Source organism: Scyliorhinus torazame, chromosome 10, assembly GCF_047496885.1.
Source record: "Scyliorhinus torazame isolate Kashiwa2021f chromosome 10, sScyTor2.1, whole genome shotgun sequence".
NCBI classification, from domain to species: Eukaryota; Metazoa; Chordata; class Chondrichthyes; order Carcharhiniformes; family Scyliorhinidae; genus Scyliorhinus; species Scyliorhinus torazame.
Genome location: NC_092716.1, coordinates 100050568 through 100071175, shown reverse-complemented (window position 1 = coordinate 100071175; position 20608 = coordinate 100050568). Strand labels below are relative to the sequence as shown.

The following is a 20608-nucleotide window of genomic DNA, read 5'->3' as shown; positions in this document are numbered from 1 at the left end:
AAAAACAAGATCTTCCCAGTACACCCACAAGTAGGGGGGGCAGCCCTAATGGGACTGCCGCTTAAACAAGCCCGACACAAATTCCGCTACCTGGGGATCCAAATAGGCCATGACTGGAAAGGGATCCACAAATGGAACCTCACCAGTCTGACGGAGGAAGTAAAAAAGGACCTGCAAAGATGGAACACACTCCCACTCTCCCTCGCGGGGAGAGTCCAGACGATCAAAATGAATGTGCTGCCCAGGTACCTCTTCCTACTTATATCCATTCCGATCTACATCCCCAAGGCCTTTTTCAAAGCGCTGGACAAACTAATTATGACGTTCGCATGGGGGGGGGGGGGGGGGGGGGGGGGTAACTAAGGTAATGGCTGCGGAATTCGAAAGGCAGTTTACAAAATACATGGAGACATTGAGGAAGAAGATGAGGGAGGTTTTGAGTATGTTGGTGGAGGAGGCGATTTCCCCGGTGACAACGGCGGTGGCGAGCGCAGTAGCGGAGGTGTGGGAGCAAGAGGACAAGGGGAGGCGCTGAAGGAAGTGGAGGAGACATTATTGCAGCTCAGTGATCAACTTACCTCGATGGGAAGGAGATGGAGATTAACAAGGATCTGCGAGGAAAAATGGAAGACCTGGAAAACAGATCCAGGCGACAGAATCTGAGGATTGTGGGGCTGCCCGAAGGAGTTGAAGGACCGAGGCCGACTGACTATTTTGCCGCGATGCTGGCGAGACTATTGGGGGAGGGGGAGGATCCCTCCCGATATGATCTGGATCGGGCTCACCGGTTGTGGAGGCCTGTACCAAAGGCGAGTGAGCCGCCAAGGGTAGTGACTCTGTGCTTCCGGAGGTACAGTGCGAAGGAGAAGGTCCTGTGCTGGGCCAAGCAGAAGCGGGTGGTGCAGTGGGCTGGGATCCATGTATACCAGGACTTTACAGTGGAGCTGGCGAGGAGGCGGGCTGCCTTCAACCGGGTGAAGAGGCACTGTCATCAGCAAGGTGCAGTGCGGCATTGTATATCCAGCGAAGCGGAGGGTGACTTACAAGCTCAAGGACTTTTATTTTGGAACGGCGGAAGCAGCGGAGAAGTTTGCGAAGGCAGAAGGACTGTGGCAGAACTGACAAATTGAGGAATTGCCATGTGCCGATGTAACCTCAAGACTGTATTTTCTTCTTTTTTGTTTCACTGCGTGCGGGTGTATGGGCTAAAGGAGCCAATGTTGTATATATTTGGACAAGGGAAGTGATGGGGCTTTCACTCGAAATGAGGGCTCTTTGGGGTGTAGGTGGATATGCAGGGTTTGTGTGCTAAAAGGGGATCTCTGGGCTTTCCTAGGGGCAGGCAAGGGGGAAAGGGACCCGGGCGGGGCCTCCACGCTGGCCGGTTTAAGCCGGCCAGTGAACGGGAGTGAGGTGGGGGAGGGGCTGCGGCCATCGGAGCCTGGCAGAACAGGGTCCGAGTGGTCTAGCTGGGGTGGAAGGTTGGGGGGAAGGAACCGAGGTTGGGGGGAGGAGTTTTACAGGAGGCAGTGGACGGGAGGAGTTGGGGGGGGAGGGGGGTTTACAACTCTTGGGTATCATGTACGGTACTCTTTCAGAGGTTGGATGGCGTTGAGTGTGGGTGGGTGGGGGGGGGGGGGGGGGGGGGGGTGGACTCTATAGGTCAATGTTGACCATGGGCGGTCCCGGACTCCTTTTTCTTTTTCTCCTTTGTTTTTTTGTTTCCACCGTGGGAGGGTTTGTTTTATTGGATGCATATATTGACAGGTGGGCCGTTGTTTGGGGAGGTGGGAGGATGGGATCGTTGTTATTGTTAAGGGGATTGATTTTGTATTTGTTACCATTTACTGTCTGTGGGTGGGGTGTAAATTTTGAAGGAAAATGTGAAAATGGAGCATAAAAACATTTTTTTTTAAAAAGAGGGGAGAACCAGGGAGGGGGGGGGGGGGGGGGGGAAATGACAGCGGCAGGAGGGCACGGGATATGATAACAAACTTGGCATCTACAGGAACAGAGAACAAGGAGAATACAGACGAAAGACGGGAGGAACGGCTGAAGCGGAGGTGAGCGCGAGACGACAACGGCAGCGAAATGACAACACCAACACCAAACCCAGCCGAGTATTGCCCACTGTAATTGTTTCTCCGGCACCCAAATGTATATTTACCTCCCCAGTCTCCACCCCCCCCTCCCTCACCCCCCACAAACAGTTGCCTCCTTATGTGTTGTAAATAATTTTGCCAGTTGTACAGAGTTGCTGCTGTTAAACTGGTGCACAATACTCTACCAGTTATTCTATTTTATTTTTTATTTTCCTTTTTATTACCACCTTTTTTTGGGTATGTTTGGGTGTGCCCTTCTCTTATATATATTATACATATATATTTCTTATTCTGTGTACATAACGGTAAATATACTTTGTTTAAAAATCCAATAAAAAACATTTATAATAAAAAGATTTCCAGAAGGCCTTTGACAAGGTGCCTAATTCTGCTCCTATGTCTTATGGTCTTAATTCAGCTTCCCAAATCACAGGGCCGAGTTCCGTGTAGCTTTCAATAACCCAAATACTTGCAAATTTTACACAGCAACAGGGGTGGGCCATTCAGTTCATCAAGATTGTTCTACATTTCAGTTAAGATCATATCTGATCTGTGTCTCAACTCCATTTGCCCTTGCTCCATATCCAGTATCCACAAAGTAATCCCATATTCCCATTGCCTTTTATGTGGAAAAGTGCTTCCTGATTTCAGACGAGTGGCCTACCTCAAATTTTCACGTTGCCCTCCCTTATTCTGGACTTCCACTCAAGAGAAAAGCCTTTCTGTAGCTATCTTATCAAATCAATTCGATCAACCTAGGATTTTCCTTGTGGCCACAACTGAAGAGAGGTGAAAACGCACCCATTCCACCAATGTCAAGTTACGCTCCGAGTTCTATTATAATATGCCAGTACATATAAGTGAGCATAAATCAGAATTAACAATTGTGGACCAAGGAAGATGCTTAATTCACACAGCATATACCTTCTTTAGGTACGAAGATGAAAGACTCAAGTGACTCTGTCATCATTCAGACACATTAGACACTAAAGGATAGAAACACATCTTTGGCAGCGGCACAAAATGGGCGATATTGGAATGGTTGTCCGCTAGTGTCTGATATTCAACTCCAATGTAGTCAATTGAACTGAAAATCAAACTCTGTGCATACAATGGGCAACAGATCCAATACTGGCAGTATTGCCCCACAGCCTGAAATAAATTTCTACCTCAATGCATTTAAAAACCTGCAATAAGAGAAGCTTTTTTCGTTTTAAATGTGACTAACATCCTATGCCATTAGAAGAAACAGAAAATACAAGCAAGTCAAAGGATAATTTTTATTTCAGACTCAAAAATTGCAATAGAAAATCAGGAAAATGGCTTTGCCTGCTGCGCCTGAAAATCCGGTGTTGATTTTAAGACAAAGTCTGAGCAAGCACATTTGCAGGAAACTTGCATATGAAGAAGGTTCAGCACCCTTAAGATAAAGGCCAAGAGTCCATTAGCCTAGTTGATATTTTGTATGCCAATTTTTAATGATTTTAGTGTACACCTGGACACCCAAATCCTTTGCTCCTCCACAGTTCCTAGTCTTGCTGGGTAGTCAAATTAAGAATCTGTAACATCTCCATTATGAATTACAGGACTGACCTTTTGTAGAACTGCCCATTCAACCTGAACACACTTGAACCAATGTTAACAGGCAATACCACAATAGCATTCACCAGAAACAGTGAAATCATAGAGGACTGAAGTAACACCATTTTGAGTTTATGCTTCCTCTATTTCACCAACAATCATTAACCCATACCCAAATGAGCTATTTCTCGCAATCTGTACTTACCAATCCCCTTGTGAGGGTCTGGAGGGCAGGAAACAAACTTCAACACCTCTGCTCTCTTCTCTCGCAGACCCCAGCGATACAGGATCTCCCCATAGCACTTCTTAAAGTCATCATACTGCAGCATATTGGCTGGATCAAGTAACCTGGCGATTGAGAGAAGGGAGATGAAATTACAAATTCAAAACAATGCAAACAATATGATCTTGGCAAGAGAATTACACTGCTACGTCTTCCATTCGGTGCTTTGGTTACACTCTCCCAGTTTCTCCCCTTTCCCCCCCAACTGAGTATTCCCATGTTATGTATCACAAATTTGAAAGGGTCTCTGCAAATGACAATAGTCAGTGAATACTGCAGAAGAACTCAGGAACAAGACATCCCTCCGTCTCTGCGCAGATATTCTTGGTTTCAGTCCCTGATCACAATGGTGATGCTGAGGTAAGTGTGGAAATCATAATGCAACCATGTTCCACCTCGCTCCATGTTGTTGTGCATTACTGCTACTCACAACCTAACACACAAGTGGCACTCGTTCAGAGGCCCCTCTACCATCAAGGTCATTGAACTGGGATGATGATGTAGTCAGTGTGAATTTTTATTCTTTGAATGACATAATATCTAACATGAAGCAGCACAGTGGCATTGCTACCTCACAGCACCAGGGAGCCGGATTTGATGTTGACATTGGTGACATTGTGTGTAGAGTTTGCACTTTTTCCCCATGTCTGCATGGGTTTCCTCCGGGTGCTCCGGATTCCTCCCACAGTCCAAAGATGTGCAGGTTAGGTGGATTGGCCATGCAGAAATTGCTCCTTAGTGTCCAACGATTAGGTGGTTCTGGGGATGGGGTGGGAGTGGACCGGAGTGGGGTGCTCTTTCAGAGGGTCGGTGCAGACTCGATGGGTTGAATGGTCTCCTTTTGCACAGAAGAGATTCTATGATTCTAAGCTGAGAACTAAGTCCAGTAAAAGCAGACACATTGAAGCAGCATGACACTATTATGGTTCAAACCTCTTTCCATCATCCATGGCCAATTTTTACTCTTCCAATGTATCTCCCACCCAAGCACTCCCAGTCCAGCCAGTACAAATTGACAAGAATGATCACAATGCATCAATCAGGTCTCTAATCTTTCTTTCTGCACCCCCCACCCCACCCCCCCAGGCTAAAAAAGGCCACAACACTAAGAGCTCCCTTGATGATTCAGCTAGTTTCCCAAGCAAGTAGTTGAACCATAAGACCAATATGGAATCTGAAATCTAGGCTGTACCAACAGACTTCTACCAACAGAAATGCTATAATTGGCCTCAACAGCCTAGTTTAAGTGGGAAAGGAATATTTAGCCAAGGCCCGTGCACCTGTTTAGCAATCAGCAACTCCTCCTGGAAAGTGCACTTGTCTGGACAGCACGATGGTAAGATTGGGATTTCTTACGATGCCTTTCACAGTAAAATAGTTTTCACAGTGAACTATGGCCAGTCTTTGATTTCCGGATAAGTTACTGAATGGTTAAGAGCATGTTGCTGGATCCCAATAAGGACTCACAGCAGACAAACAGAAGTCAAAAAACCCAAAACAAAGCTTAAATAGTTAGTTACCAGATGTTTCCTGGATTTGTTTTATACCTGAGAAGGCAGGCAAGGTGAGTTTACTCACTTTTTGTTCTTTTCATGTTGCTCCTTCTCTCGTTCTTTGGGATCAGTGTAGATTTGATTTCCATGACGATAGTCATCTGGTGACTCGTAGCACCAGGAGTTAAGGTGCTCCGATTCCCGGCCCGCTGAAACAGAGTTTTAGTGTATGTGTTATACATTAACTCAGTCAGCACAGCAATAACCCATTGGATGAGGCTTGAAAACCCTCAGCACCATTACTGAGCCTAAAAGCCTTGTACAAGCCAATAGGATACAGACGAACATTCAGAGCTCAGGCGAATAATGTAAACATTCATGGTGATGATTCATCCCATTAAAACACTCAAGGGTCAGTTTGTACAGCAAGTAAAACAGACACCAGCAGAATAGGATCAGGCAGCAACTTATTAAAATTACCCTGGCTGAGGATACCAGGCTCAGTATAATTATGAAAACTGGTCTGGACAGAGTTATAGGCTGCAACACAAAATCATCAGGTTCACATTATGATCACAAACCATGCGATTAACATAATCTGAATACATAAAATGCTTCACAGCCTTGTAACATACCCCAGAATTCAGTTCCCATTATCCCCAAACATTTGGCAAACTTTGGAAAATTACTTTGTATGCCAATTATGGCAGCAATGAGCTGCTAAACTGCTTTTGGTGATTATGAATGGCAGCTATCGCAAGTCTGGAATGAGGCACCGCAATGAGCTAAAGTGTAACAGTTAAATACTATCTGATTCATGTGATGGAAGTCCTCTGAAATACACGAACAGTCACCAAGTATCATTACTATAGTACAGGGGTTCCCAAGCTGGGGGCCAGTGGGTAGGTGCACTTGGGAGGGAATGAGCGTGTGCGTGAGAGAGAGAGGGGGGGAATGAGCGTGTGTGAGAGAGAGGGGGGGAATGAGCGTGTGAGAGAGGGGGAATGAGCGTGTGTGAGAGAGGGGGAATGAGCGTGTGTGAGAGAGAAAGAGGGGGGTATGAGCGTGTGTGAGAGAGAAAGAGGGGGGTATGAGCGTGTGAGAGAGAGGCGGAATGAGCGTGTGTGCGAGAGAGGGGGAATGAGCCTGTGTGAGAGAGAGAGGGGGAATGAGCATGTGCAAGAGAGAGGGAGAGAGGGGGAATGAGCATGAGAGAGAGAGAGAGGGAATGAACGTGTGTGAGAGAGAGAGGGGGGAATGAGCGTGTGAGAGAGGGGGGAATGAGCGTGTGAGAGAGGGGGGATGAGCGTGTGTGAGAGGGGGAATGAGCGTGTGTGTGAGAGAGGGAGAATGAGCGTGTATGAGAGAGAGAGGGAATGAGTATGTATGAGAAAGAGGGGGGAATGAGTGCATGTGAGAGAGAGAGAGGGGGGGGAAGAGCGTGTGTGTGAGAGAGAGAGGGGGGAATGAGCGTGTGTGAGAGAGAGAGGGGGAATGAGCGTGTATGAGAGAAAGAGGGGGAAATAAGCGTATGTGAGAGAGAGAGAGAGAGAGAGAGGGGGAATGAGCGTGTGAGAGAGAGAGGGGGAATGAGCGTGTGAGAGAGAGAGAGGGGGAATGAGCGTGAGAGAGAGAGGGGGAATGAGCGTGTGTGAGAGAGGGGGAATGAGCGTGAGAGGGGGGGAATGAGCATGAGAGAGAGGTGGGGAATGAGCGTGTGAGAGAGAGAGGGGGAATGAGCAAGAGAGAGAGACGGGGGGGATTGAGCGTGTGAGAGAGAGAGGGGGAGGAATGATCGTGTGTGTGATAGAGGGGGAATGAGCGTGTGTGAGAGAGAGAGGGAATGAGCATGTGTGAGAGAGAGAGGGGGAATGAGCGTGTGTGAGAGAGAGTGAGAGAGAGGAGGAATGAGCGTGTGTGTGATAGAGGGGAAATGAGCGTGTGTGTGAGAGAGAGGGAATACGTGTGTGAGAGAGGGGGAATGAGTGTGTGTGAGAGAGAGAGAGAGGAGGAATGAGCGTGTGTGTGAGAGGGGGAATGAGCGTGTGTGATAGAGGGGGAATGAGCCTGTGTGCGAGAGGGGGAATGAGCCTGTGTGCGAGAGGGGGAATGAGCGTGAGAGAGATGGGGGGGAATGAGCGTGAGAGAGAGAGGGGAAATGAGCGTGTGAGAGACAGGGGGGGATTGAGCGTGTGAGAGGGAGAGAGAGAGAGAGAGAGAGAGGGGGAATGAGCTGAGAGAGACAGGGAGGGATTGAGCGTGTGAGAGAGAGAGAGGGGGAATGAGCGTGTGTGATAGATGGGGAATGATCCTGTGTGCGAGAGGCGGAATGAGCGTGAGAGAGGGGGGGAATGAGCGTGAGAGGGGGAGAATGAGCATGTGAGAGAGAGAGAGTGAGAGAGAGGAGGAATGAGCGTGTGTGTGAGAGGGGGAATGAGCGTGTGTGATAGAGGGGGAATGAGCATGTGTGAGAGAGAGAGGGAATGAGCGTGTGTGAGAGAGAGAGTGAGAGAGGAGGAATGAGCGTGTGTGTGAGAGGGGGAATGAGCGTGTGTGATAGAGGGGGAATGAGCGTGTGTGATAGTGTGATGAGCCTGTGTGCAAGAGGGGGAATGAGCCTGTGTGCGAGAGGGGGAATGAGCGTGAGAGAGAGGGGGGGAATGAGCGTGAGAGAGAGAGGGGAAATGAGCGTGAGAGAGAGACGGGGGGATCGAGCGTGTGAGAGAGAGAGAGAGAGGGGGAATGAGCGTGTGTGATAGAGGGGGAATGAGCCTGTGTGCGAGAGGCTGAATAAGCGTGAGAGAGGGGGGAATGAGCGTGAGAGGGGGAGAATGTGCGTGTGAGAGAGAGGGGGAATGAGCGTGAGAGAGAGAGACAGGGGGGGATTGAGCGTGTGAGAGAGATAGAAGGGGAATGAACGTGTGAGAGAGGGGGAATGAGTGTGTGTGAGAGATGGAAAGAGAGAGAGGGGGGAATGGGCGTGTGTGAAAGAGAGTGAGAAGAGAGGAAGGAAGAGTAAGAGAGAGTGAGCTGTGTGTGTATGTGTAAGAGAATGGTATATGTTTCCAATATGAGTATCAGCTTTCCAGAACCACTCCTTCCATAAGAAATGACAAAAGAGAATGTTTTAGAATACCCACACCTAAAGTAGGAACTACCTGCAGCGGTCAATGTTAAGGGGTTATGAGATGATGTCTTCGCCAGGAATAGTGTGAGTGGGCCATATAGCAGGCTGATTTGTGACTGTGTGCTTCATCCTAATTCCTAACATATGCATAGTTATGGCGAGTAAAGACTTGCTTGCATTTGATTTCTGTGGATCAATCTACTTCTCAGCAAAAAAATGGCGGGTCGACATGAGAATGCTTGGGGTTCTCCAATGCACTTGGGAGGTTATTAGCGGTCTTGCGGCTCAAAATGTTTGGGAAACCCTGCTATAGTAACATTGTGAAATTATATCACCCTGTGCTGTGCACTGAAGGTGGCTTCAGTGGCTTATACTTCTCAATGTTCAGATAATATGAAAAAAAAAATGGTGGTAACTGCACAAAAGAATAGAATGGGTTGTGCAGGAATTACATTGTGATGTATTATAGGACAGAGCAGTACGTTGCAGAGTTGACTCTGATGTATTGTAGGACAAAAGAGAGAGTTGTGGAGATTATTCTGACATACTGTAGGGTAGAGAGAGGTGTTTTAATTTAGTTTTCTGTTTTCCACCATTACAGATAGTAGGAATGAGATTGAATTGTCCCCCCGCCCCCCCGGCGCAAATGTCAGAACATATTTACACCCATGGCATCTGGTTCATATTGCCCCATACTTCCAGGGCTGCTTTACCTATGTTCCATCCAGCAGACCAGGGAATACTCTCAGATGTGCTTGAGTAGGATCCTGAAGAGGCATAACCTGACTGAAAGAACAAGGAAATTGTTAAGTACTATGCAGTGCAGGCCTATAGAAACACTGCTGCTAACAGATTACAAATGTTCAGAAATTGAACTCCGGCCAAGGTACAAAACCACATTCAATCCATCTGCTCCAAATCAGAAAATTACCTCCTTCCCTGCCACAAAGACATTTTGTGATTTAGCCCTTCTTCCACCCAAAAACAATTTTAACCCTTCACTATCCCAATACAGATTTAATACTTACCCTAATAACAGAATTAAACCCATCCGTGCCCTAAATTAATCAGACTTATCCACTTGAAAACACATGTAGCAACACATCCAAGAAACAATGGTCGGTGGACATGCAATTGCTTAATGGGAAAGTTTAAGCATTGCTATTTCAGGAATTTTGGGGTCCTGGATCAAGTTGTCTCAGGGGAACTGTTCAGTCTGGATGTGTTTGATGGGCTGGAAGTATTTGCTTGGCCATTATTTCTCAACACCTAAGGTTATGCTCACAAGGTCAAACCCAAGGCAGGCACAACAGGCACAGAGCACCAGTCACACTGCAAGGCTAGGATCAATTATAGGACTTCCCACCAGCTTCTTGGTTGCTCCATCAATCCATTTGGTTGTCATAGGATTTTAATTAAAACTAATTAAACTCAAGCCACCATGGCTAGTAGCAAACAGCTATAGCAGTGGCTTGGAAAGTACTTAAATTACATATATACAGTGAAATTAAATCTGGGAGCAGAATGTGGTACATATCCGACCGTGCTAGTAGTAAATATACACTTACATAGTGAAAAAGAGGAGTGGAGGTAGAAGTGCGCTGGTAGACCTGCTGTCCTATGCTGCCATAGTCCTGAGGCCTGGATTGGGCTTCAAACACACTGCATAGCATGGCTAGAGTCTGAACATCATGTATTATGCTGTAATGAGTCAGGCTGTGAAGAAACACAGAAGCAGTTAAAGATAGACCAATGAGGCAGTGCAGGAGATGAAGCTAGGCCTCTCTTGACCATTAACAGCTTTGAGTAATTTTAAATGTAACTATGATAAACAATCTAGGTTGCATGCTTCCCAGATCAGCTAAACAAAATCACAAAGACATAGATTAAGATGAGCATTTGTCCATCTCAATCATCCTTCCTTTGAAACCTACAAAATATGTAGGAACTCCTTTAATTGTTAAATTGTGATGTGTAAACAGAGCTTGGTGTATAAGAAATCAAAGCACAAGAAGGCTATGTAGTCCCTCAAACCCGCTCTGCCATCTAAAAAGATTATGGCGCAGACTCTAAATCATCTCTACTTTTCTGCTCTATCTCCATATTTTTCAATTCTCTTTGCATCCAAAATCTATCAATCTGAATTTTGAATACACTCACAAAACAGAGCAGTAACAATAGGGATTTCAACTACTCTAAAATTAACCGGAATAAAAATCAGTATATTAAAAAAAAGGCACAAAATTCTTAAAATACTCAATACTAAACATGTGTATGTGTGTGTGTGAGAGAGATGGGGCAATCAAGCAAATAGAATACTCAAATAAATGGTAGGATACTGGGAACTGTAGGGGAACAGAGGAATCTTGGACGTGCATGGTTACAGATTGCTTGAGGTAGCAGAACAAAGACGATTAAATGGAATACAGGATACTTTTCTTTAGTAGCAGAGGTATAGGAACAGTGGATTGTGCAGGATCTACAGGACTATGGCCCAAGAGTTGGAAAGTGGGATTAGACTTAAGAGCTCTCTTGTGGCTGGCAAAGATACAATTGTCTGAATGATCTCTTTCCATGCCATAGGTTTTCGAAGTTTCTACGTTTCATTGAGTGACGTTCCACAGCCCCTCGAGTGTAGAGAATTCCTAAATTTTACAACTTTGAGTGAAGAAATTTGTCCTCATCTCAGTCCAAAATGACCATCCTTGAAATGGCAGAGCAAAAAGATGATTTTGGGCAGTAGATCAGACATACATATTCATAGAATTTCATTCAATTTACAATGCAGGCCATACGGCTCATCGAGTTTGCACCGGCTCTTGGAAAGAGCACCCTATTTAAGCCCACGCCTCCACCCTAACCCCGTAACCCAGTAACCCCACCTCACTTTTTTGGACACCAAGGGCAATTTATCATGGCCAATCTACCTATCCTGCACATCTTTGGACTGTGGGAGGAAACCGGAGCACCCGGACGAAACCCGCGCACAGACGGGGAGAACTTGCAGACTTCACACAGACAGTGACCCAAGCCGGGAATGGAACCTGGGACCCTGGAGCTGTGAAGCAACTGTGCTATGTAGCCATCTGGGTTGGCCACTTCCCGACTTATAATGGAGAACCGCAAAGACTGAAGGGAAATTCAGCCAACATAGGCAAAATTGAGCAAGTGCAGAAATCATGTGTATTGAAACTTGCAAAAAACCAGACAGCACTGAAACCAGCAGCCATCTGCATAGTAATGAGCGATTCCAAGGCACAATTGCAACACTTAAGGTGAATAAAGCCAAGCCAGACTCCTCTGCGCCAGCAGGAGCCAAGACAAAGGAAGGCCAACGGACATTTAGGGACTGCCCAACGATCAGGGAACAACTCCAGTATTGGAGAAATCGATCCAAATGATCGGAATGCAGTCCAATCATTTGGAACCAGGTACGGGGTCCGCCCCAAAGGGCGGGAAGCCCCTGGGGACTATAAAGTAAAGCCCCCAAGTTCAAATCGGTCTTCTTGGCAGGGTCACTCAACAAAGTGAATCAACTCCTGAGAGTGAACTGCCCAAGCGGCCACATCAACCAAGTAAGTCTCCAGTCAACGCTCGCTACGAGATAGGCGCTCAAAGCTACAAGTCCATACCAGCTTTTGAATCCTGCAGACTCAGGACCTGAACGAAAGGCCATTTGTTCCCCTGACCTGGTGGGCCAGTCCGAAGCTAGGTATAGGCCTTTTAGTGGTAGGAATAGTCTAGAAAGTAGAGTTTATGCATGAGTTGTGATTTACTGTGTATAATAAATGTGTTTTGATTTGAGTCTTACTAATTGGTGTGTTGAGTTATTGATCATTACTTGAACTTGAACCTCGTGGCGGTATCATAAAGATACCTGGCGACTCTAGAGCAAAAGTTATACAAACAGAGCAAATTACGAATTAAGAGCCAACCAAAAGTTAGCAACAGCTAACCACTGTGCTGCCCATATTCACAGGACCTTGTTTAAAATCTGGGGTCAGTGAATGTGGCCACCCTTAAAAACAACTGCCTCTGGATGGAGGGCTTTGCAACAGCACAGAATCCCACTCTGGGGTGTGAAAACAATGATATATTCAACTGAGCACAGCAGGATACCTTTAAGTCAACCAGAGAGGACTTTCTCCCCAAAACAGATTACATAGAAATCAAAGGCGGGAGTTTTTATTGTAAATCAAGATTAGAATAGCAATTTAGATCCTGAGGAAATTTCAAAAGTTTAGCAGATCCATCAATATCTAAGCTCCCAATGATGAACCTAGTTTCAACATTAGTACTAACAAAATTCACATGATGGTGTCAGTCATGGTTCAGAGGTAGCACTCCCATCTTCTGAGTAAGCCCGACTCCAGAGACTACAGTGGAACTGCTGCACTCTCCAAGATGTCGTATTTCAGACATGACATTAAACCAGGTCTCCCTGAAATGGACATGAACTTTATCGTGGCAGTACTTTGAAGAAATAAATGAGTTACCCCTGGTGTCCTGGTCAATAATTATTCCTCAGCCAATACTACTAAAAATAGATGACCTGATCATTACGACATTGGTATTTTTGGAAGCTTACGGTGTGCAAACTATAGAATAATAGAATGGTTAGAGTACAGGAAGAGGCCTTTTGACTGGTTGTGTCCACGCTGGCTCTCTGCAAGAGCATTTCATCTCATTCCTCTCCACAGCGTTTTCCTGGTGCCCTGCAAGTTTTTGTCCCCTCAGATAATGATTTAATTCTCTTTTGAAAACCACGAATGAATCGGCCTCCACCACACTCTCAGGCAGTACGTTCAAAATTCTAACCACTTGCTGGAGAAAAAACTTTTACTTATGTTGCCAGCATCTTTTGCCAATTACCTTAAATCTGTGCACTCTAGTTCTTGATCCTTCTGCCAATGGGAACCGTTTCTCCCTATTTATTCTGTCCTGATCCATTATGGTTTTAAACACCTCTATCAAATCTCCTTCTGACAATCGACAATGATTTCGTGGATGACGTCCGGTGACAGCCATGGAGGAGTAGGTCGCACATTTGATAGCTCCCGCCTGTGACGGACTTTTGGACTTTTCCCCCACCGTTTTTTCCCGGATTTTATGGGATAAATCGGTGAAGAGTCAGACAGTGAGGAGAAATACCCCTCCGGTGTATGGAGAATTGGACCGGAAGTGGCCGTGTGAGAAGAAAAAGTCCTATAAGGAAGACGCGAGCTGAGCTGGTAACGCGGGAAATCATGGCTGGTGAAGTGTTTTGAAGATTACTTCGCCAAGCTGAAGGAGGACACGCTGGACCCGATTAAGGCTTTGATTGATCAAGTTGTGCAGAAACAAAAGATCCATGGAAGAGGGATCCAGGAGGTGGAGAAAAAGGTGTCTGAGCACAAGGAATACATAACCGTGCTGGAGACCAAGGTGGAGATGATGAACGATGGCCAGAAAAGAATGCAGGAGAAGCTGGAGGACCTGGAGAACAGGTCCAGGAGGCAGAATCTTAGAATTGTCGGCCTCCCTGAAGGCAGTGAGGGATTGGATGCGAGGGCTTATGTGACGAACATGTTGGAGAAGTTGTTGGGGGCTGAGGCATTCCCTCGGCCCCTGGAAGTGGATAGAGCGCACAGACCCCTCGCGAAGAAGCCCCGAGCGAACGAGCCGCCGAGGGCGATGGTGGTATGCTTTCACCGATTCCTGGACAAGGAACACGTTCTGCAGTGGGCCAAGGAGGAACGGAGCAGCAAGTGGGAGAATTGTGAGCTGCGCATTTATCAGGACCTGGGTGCAGATTTGGCCAAGAGGAGAGCTGGGTTTAATCGGGCAAAACGGCCCTCTTCTTAAAGAGGTGAAGAAGTAAAGGGGGTGAAGTTCGGGATGTTGTACCCAGCCCGTCTGTGGGTCACATGAGGAACGGGACTTCTACTTCGAAACACCTGACGAAGTATGGACTTTTATTAAAGAAAAGAGGCTGGAGGCGAATTAAAAGACACTGAAGCCTTGGAGAGTACTCTGGTGGCGATTTGTTGTGCTGGGCTGTATGTGCAATAAGGGCCTGTTTTGATGGCTAACGGTAACTTTGTCTTGCAGAGAGCTGGGTAGAGGGGGGGGGTGGTCTTTGGGGCTGGTTCTGTTTTTGGGTGTTTTTTTTTAAAGTGGCTGTTTCTTCACTGCTTTTTCTGATGTTTGTTTACTGGGGAATGTGATGCTTTTAATATGTTTGTCTAAGTGGGGGAGAGGGGAGAGAACAATGGGGAGATAGACTGCTTGGTGCCATGGGCGGGCGCTATCAAGTCAGCATGGGTCAGCTGAGTCACGGAAGCACAGTGGGGGGCAAACAGGTGTTAAGCTGGAGCTTGACTTGGGGGTTGGATTTCTAGTATTGTTGCTGAGGGGGGAGGGGGGGAGCTGCTTTGCTGACAGGGGTGGAACTGTTACTAGGGGACAAATGGGAGGTCGGGAACGGCGAATGCCCGAGTGGGGCTCGAGGAGGCGGAGAGCGCGAGCTAGAGGCTGGCCTAAAAAGGGTGATGGCTAGTTAGCGTGGGGGGGCGGGGGGGAAAGAGGAGCCCCCCCGACCAGACTGATTACATGGAATGTTAGAGGGTTGATTGGGCCGGTGAAGAGAGGGTCACGTGTTTGCACACTTGAGGGGACTGAAGGCGGACGTGGCAATGCTACAAGGGACACACCTAAACGTTATAGACGTGACGAGATCGAGAAAGGGGTGGGTTGGCCAAGTATTCCATTCAGGGCTGGACTCAAAGACCAGGGGGGGTAGCGATCTTGATCAACAAACAAGTGGCATTCGAGGCAGGGAGAATCGTGTCAGACAAGGGGGGTAGGTACATAATGGTGAGTGGGAAGCTGGAGGGGGTGCGGGTGGTACTCGTGAACATATATGCTCCGAATTGGGACGATGTGGAATTCATGAGGCGGGATTTAGGTAAGATCGCAGACTTAGAGTCACATAACCTGATTATGGGGGGAGATTTTAACACAGTCATTGATCCGGAATTGGACCGGTCAAAATCCAGGACAGGGAGGAGGCCAGCCGCGGCAAAGGAATCGAAGGGGTTTAAAGAACAGATGGGGGGAGTGGACCCATGGAGGTTTGCACGGCCAAGGGCGAAGGAGTTTTCTTTTTTCTCACATGTCCACAAGGTATACTCTTACATCCACTTTTTGGTTCTGAGAAGGGTGCTAATACCGGGGGTGGTGGATACTGAGTACTTGGCAATCGCAGTGTCGGATCATGCCCCACATTGGGTGGATCTACGGGTTAGTGTGGAGAGAGGGCAACACCCGCTGTGGAGACTAGATGTGGGGTTGCTCGCGGACGAGGCGGTCTGTGGGCGGGTTAACAAGTCCATCCAGAACTACCTGGAAACAAATGATTCGGGGGAGGTCTCTGCAGCGAAGGTTTGGGAAGCATTGAAGGCAGTGGTAAGAGGGGAATTAATCTCGATACGGGCCCACAGAGAAAAGACAGAACGGGCCGGGAGGGATAGGTTAGTGGAGGAGATACTCCAGATGGACAGGAGATACTCGGAGGCCCCGGACGCGGGCTACTGAGGGAGCGACGGAGGTTACAGGCGGAGTTTAGGCTGTTGACCACAGGGAAAGCGGTGGAACAGTTGAGGAAGGCAAGGGGGGCGATTTAGGAGTACGGAGGAAAGGCAAGCAGAAGGTTAGCGCACCAGCTCAGGAAAAGGGAGGCGGCCAGGGAGATAGTGAAAGTAAAGAGTAGCGGTGGGAATACTGTCCTGGACCCATTGGGGGTGAATGAGGTGTTTCAGGACTTTTATAGTAAATTATATGAGTCGGAATCCCTGACTGGGGTGGAGGGAATGAGGCAGTTTTTGGATCAGTTGAGGTTTCCGAGGGTAGATGAGGATCTGGTGGAAGGGCTGGGAGCCCCAATTGAGATTGAGGAAATAATCGAGGGGCTGGAGGGCTGCAGTCGGGCAAGGCCCCGGGGCCTGACGGCTATCTGGTGGAATTCTATAAGACGTTTTCAGAGATATTGAGCCCACTGCTGGTGAAGACATTTAATGAAGCAAGAGAGAAGGGAGTCCTCCCCCCAACAATGTCGCAAGCCTCGATTTCATTGATCCTGAAAGGGGAGAAGGATCCAGAGCAATGCGGGTCATACAGGCCAATTTCTCTCCTGAATGTGGACTGCTGGCTAAGATACTGGCCACAAGGATAGAGGACTGCGTCCCGGGGGTGATAGGGGAAGACCAGACAGGATTTGTAAAGGGCAGGCAACTCAAGGCCAATGTTCGAAGGCTTTAGAATGTTATCATGATGCCCTCAAAAGGAGAGGAGGTGGAGGTGGTGGCAGAGATGGATCCAGAGAAGGCTTTTGATTGGGTGGAGTGGAATTACCTGTGGGAGACGCTGGGAAGGTTTGGGTTGGGTGAGGGCTTTATTGACAGGGTGCAGTTGCTCTATCAGGCACCAGTGGCGAGTGTGCTTATGAACCGGCTGAGGTCAGGGTATTTTAAAGTACACCGAGGGACGAGGCAAGGGTGCCCCCTCTCCCCGTTACTGTTTGCTCTGGCCACAGAGCCATTGGCCATGGCGTTAAGAGCCTCTAGGAACTAGAAAGGGCTGGTTCAAGGGGGGGGGGGGGGGGGGGGGGGGGGGAGCACCAGGTCTCGCTTTACACAGATGACCTGCTCTTGTATATTTCAGACCCGTTGGGAGGGGATGGGGGAAGTAATGCAAATCCTGGGGGAATTTGGCAAACGCCGCTAGAAGGCTCCCCACAGCAGTTTATGGAGGGGTCCAGGAGCAGGACGGCCAAACAAACGACCAGCGAGAAGCGGCAGGAATGGGCGCAGGATCAGAAAATGGCGGCCGGCTTGGATCAGGCAGCGTGGGCCCTGTGGTCGCAGGAATAGCAGGAGTTTCTTAGAAGCTGCTTTGCTGACCTGAAAACGGAGATGCTGGCCCCAATGAAGCCCTCTATGGAGAAAATGGTTGAGACCCAGAAAATGCAGGAGAAGGCGATCAAGGAGATTGAGAAAAAGATCTCGGATAACGAAGGCGAGATACTGAGCCTGGCTGTCAGGGTGGAGGCACACAACGCCCTACACAAGAGGTGGCAGGAGAGGCTGGAAGACCTTGAAAACAGGTTCAGGAGGCAGAACCTGCGTATTCTGGGCCTGCCTGAGTGTGCGGAGGGGTCGGACGCGAGCGCATTCGTGACCACGTTATTGGGGTCCCTGATGGGGCCAGAAGCATTCCCTCAGCCTCTGGAACTGGATGAGGCGCACAGAGTCCTTGCAAGGAAGCCCAAAACGAATGAACCGCCGAGGGCCATGGTGGTACGGTTCCACCGCTTCACAGATAAGGAACGAGTCCTGCGATGGGCTAAAAAGGAGCGGAGCAGCAGGTGGGAGAACAGCATAATCCGCATCTACCAAGACCTGGGAGCAGAACTGGCCAAGATGCGCGCTGGATTCAACCGGGCTAAGGCAGCTCTCCACAGCAAAGGGGTGAAGCTCGGACTGCTGCATCCGGCGAGGCTGTGGGTCACGTATCAAAATCGCCACCATTACTTTGATACACCGGATGAGGCGTGGAATTTCATTAAGCAAGAAAAGTTGGACTTGAACTAAAGGGCAGCCACACTGGGACGTTACTTGGTGGGGATGGTAATTGCAGAGTAGCCGGAGGCAGCGACATTATGTTGCCTCCTCTTATTTTTGTCTGTTCCCTGTTTCTTCGGCCATGTTTTCGGCTTTTGTAGAACTCGGCCGCAGAGGGAGGAGGGGGGCCCTACACGTGGGGCTGCTCTCCTGGCAGCTGGGTCCATGTCTTTGATGGGGCCAGGTTTGCGCCTGGGGTTGGCTGTTTGTTTCGCTGGGGGTGGAAAATGTTCTTTGGCAGCTGTTGAAGCTGATAAGTTGGGCTTTCCATGGGGGGGGGGCCGCAAAATGAGGCATCTGAGTAATCGGAGACAGAGGCGGGAGCGGCCGGGGTCAGCAGACTCACGGAAGCATAATGGGGGGAGAGCCAGTGTCAAGCCGGTGCTTGACTTGGGGGTTTGGGATCACGGGGTTGCTGGGGGATGGGATGCTGCTTGGCTGACAGAAAAGGTGCCAACTTGGGGGAACAGAGAGAGTCGGGGGGGGGGGGGGGGGGGCTTCCAATGGGAGGGCTCGAGTAAGCGGGGAACACGGGCTCGTGGCTGGCCGAAAAAGGGATATGGATAATCAGCAGGGGAGGGGGGTCTAGCCCCCCATCCAGGCTGATCACGTGGAATGTGCGGGGCGGTCAAGAGGGCTCCCATGTCCTCGCACTTAAATGGGTTAAAGGCAGACATAGCCATTCTACAGGAGATGCACCTAAAACTTGCGGACCAAACAAGATTGAGAAAAGGGTGGGTGGGCCAGGTGTTCCATTCGGGGCTGGATTCAAAGACCAGAGTAGCAGCAATCCTGGTCAGCAAACGGGTGGCTTTTGAGGCAGGGAATATTGTAGCTGACAAGAGGGGCAGATACATAATGGTTAGCGGGAAACTGCAGGGGACCCGGGTGGTGCTAGTGAACGTTTACGCCCCGAACTGAGACGACGTAGTATTTATGAGACGCACGCTGGGTAAAATTCCAGACTTCGACTCACACAATCCGATTATGGGGGGGCGACTTCAACACAGTTATAGACCCTGTACTGGACTGGTCAAACCCCAGGTCGGGGAAGCGACCAGCGGCGGCTAAAGAACTGAGGGAATTCATGGAACAGGTGGGGGGCGTAGACCTGTGGAGATTCGCCCGACCGAGGGCGAAAGAGTTCTCTTTCTTTTCCCATGTCCACAAAGTCTACTCCCGCATAGATTTCTTTGTGATGAGCAGGGTGTTGATCCCCAGGGTGGAGGGGACAGAATACTCAGTCATTGCAGTCTCCGATCATGCTCCACACTGGGTGGATTTGCGTCTTGAGGGGGAGAGAGGTCAGCCCCCACTATGGAGGCTAGATGTGGGGCTGCTGGCAGGCGACGAGGTTTGTGGGCGGATAAGGAGGAACATCAAGAATTACCTGGATAGGTAGCGGCGTCCACGGTGTTGGAGGCCCTGAAGGCAGTTATCAGAGGGGAGTTGATCTCTATCAGGTCTCATAGAGAGAAGAAAGAAAGAGCGGAGGGAAAAAGGCTAGTCGGGGAGATACTCAAGAGTAGACAGGAGCTTTGCGGAGACCCCTGAGACGGGTCTACTGAAAGAGCACCGGAGGCTGCAGGTCAAATTCGACCTGCTGCCCATTGGGAAGGCGGTAGCACAGCTGAGGAAGGTCAAAGGGGCGGTCTACGAATACGGTGAGAAAGCGAGTAGAATGCTGGCGCACCAACTTCGCAAGAGGGAGGCGGCCAGGAAAATTGGGGAAGTACGGGATAAGGAGGGCAACACGGTCATAGACCCAGAGGGGTTGAACAAAGTCTTTAGGGCATTTTACGATAAATTGTATGAGTCAGAGCCCCCAAGAAAGTTTTGGAACTGCTGTGGACCTTCAATGAGGCCAAAGGGAGAGGGACCCTTCCCCCAACAATGTCACAGGCTTCGATTTCACTCATCCTCAAACGAGAGAAAGATCCGCTACAGTGTGGATCTTATAGACCGATATCGCTCCTGAATGTAGACGCCAAACTGCTGGCCAAGATCTTAGCTGCTTGGATTGAGGACTGTGTCCCTGGGGTGATAGGGGAGGATCAGACAGGCTTCGCCAAGGGAAGGCAATTGAACTCCAACGTACGGAGGCTCCTAAACATCACCATGATGCCCTCAGAGGGAGGGGAGGCAGAAGTGGTGGCGGCAATGGACGCGGAGAAAGTCTTTGACCGGGTAGAATGGGAGTACCTGTGGGAAGCGCTAAGAAGGCTCAGATCCGGTGAGGGGTTCATAGGTTGGGTCCAGCTACTCTACTAAGCCCCAGTGGCAAGTGTGTGCACGAACAGGGTGAAATCGGAATACTTTAGGCTCCAGCGGGGTCAAGGCAGGGGTGCCCCCTCTCCCTGTTA

General features: G+C 48.8%; 1 protein-coding gene across 6 annotated transcripts in view; it reads right to left on the bottom strand.

The window, feature by feature from the left end:
- The window catches only part of wdr59 (WD repeat domain 59), a 129951-nt gene that overhangs the window by 4785 nt on the left and 104558 nt on the right, over positions 1-20608 (bottom strand). For all 6 annotated transcript variants that reach the window (XM_072518501.1, XM_072518497.1, XM_072518499.1 and 3 more), the window contains 4 exons: positions 10155-10302; positions 9300-9372; positions 5545-5668; positions 3889-4031 (listed from right to left, as the gene is read on the bottom strand). In XM_072518501.1, the coding sequence (XP_072374602.1) occupies positions 3889-4031; positions 5545-5668; positions 9300-9372; positions 10155-10302 (488 nt within the window). The remainder of the gene's footprint in view (positions 1-3888; positions 4032-5544; positions 5669-9299; positions 9373-10154; positions 10303-20608) is intronic.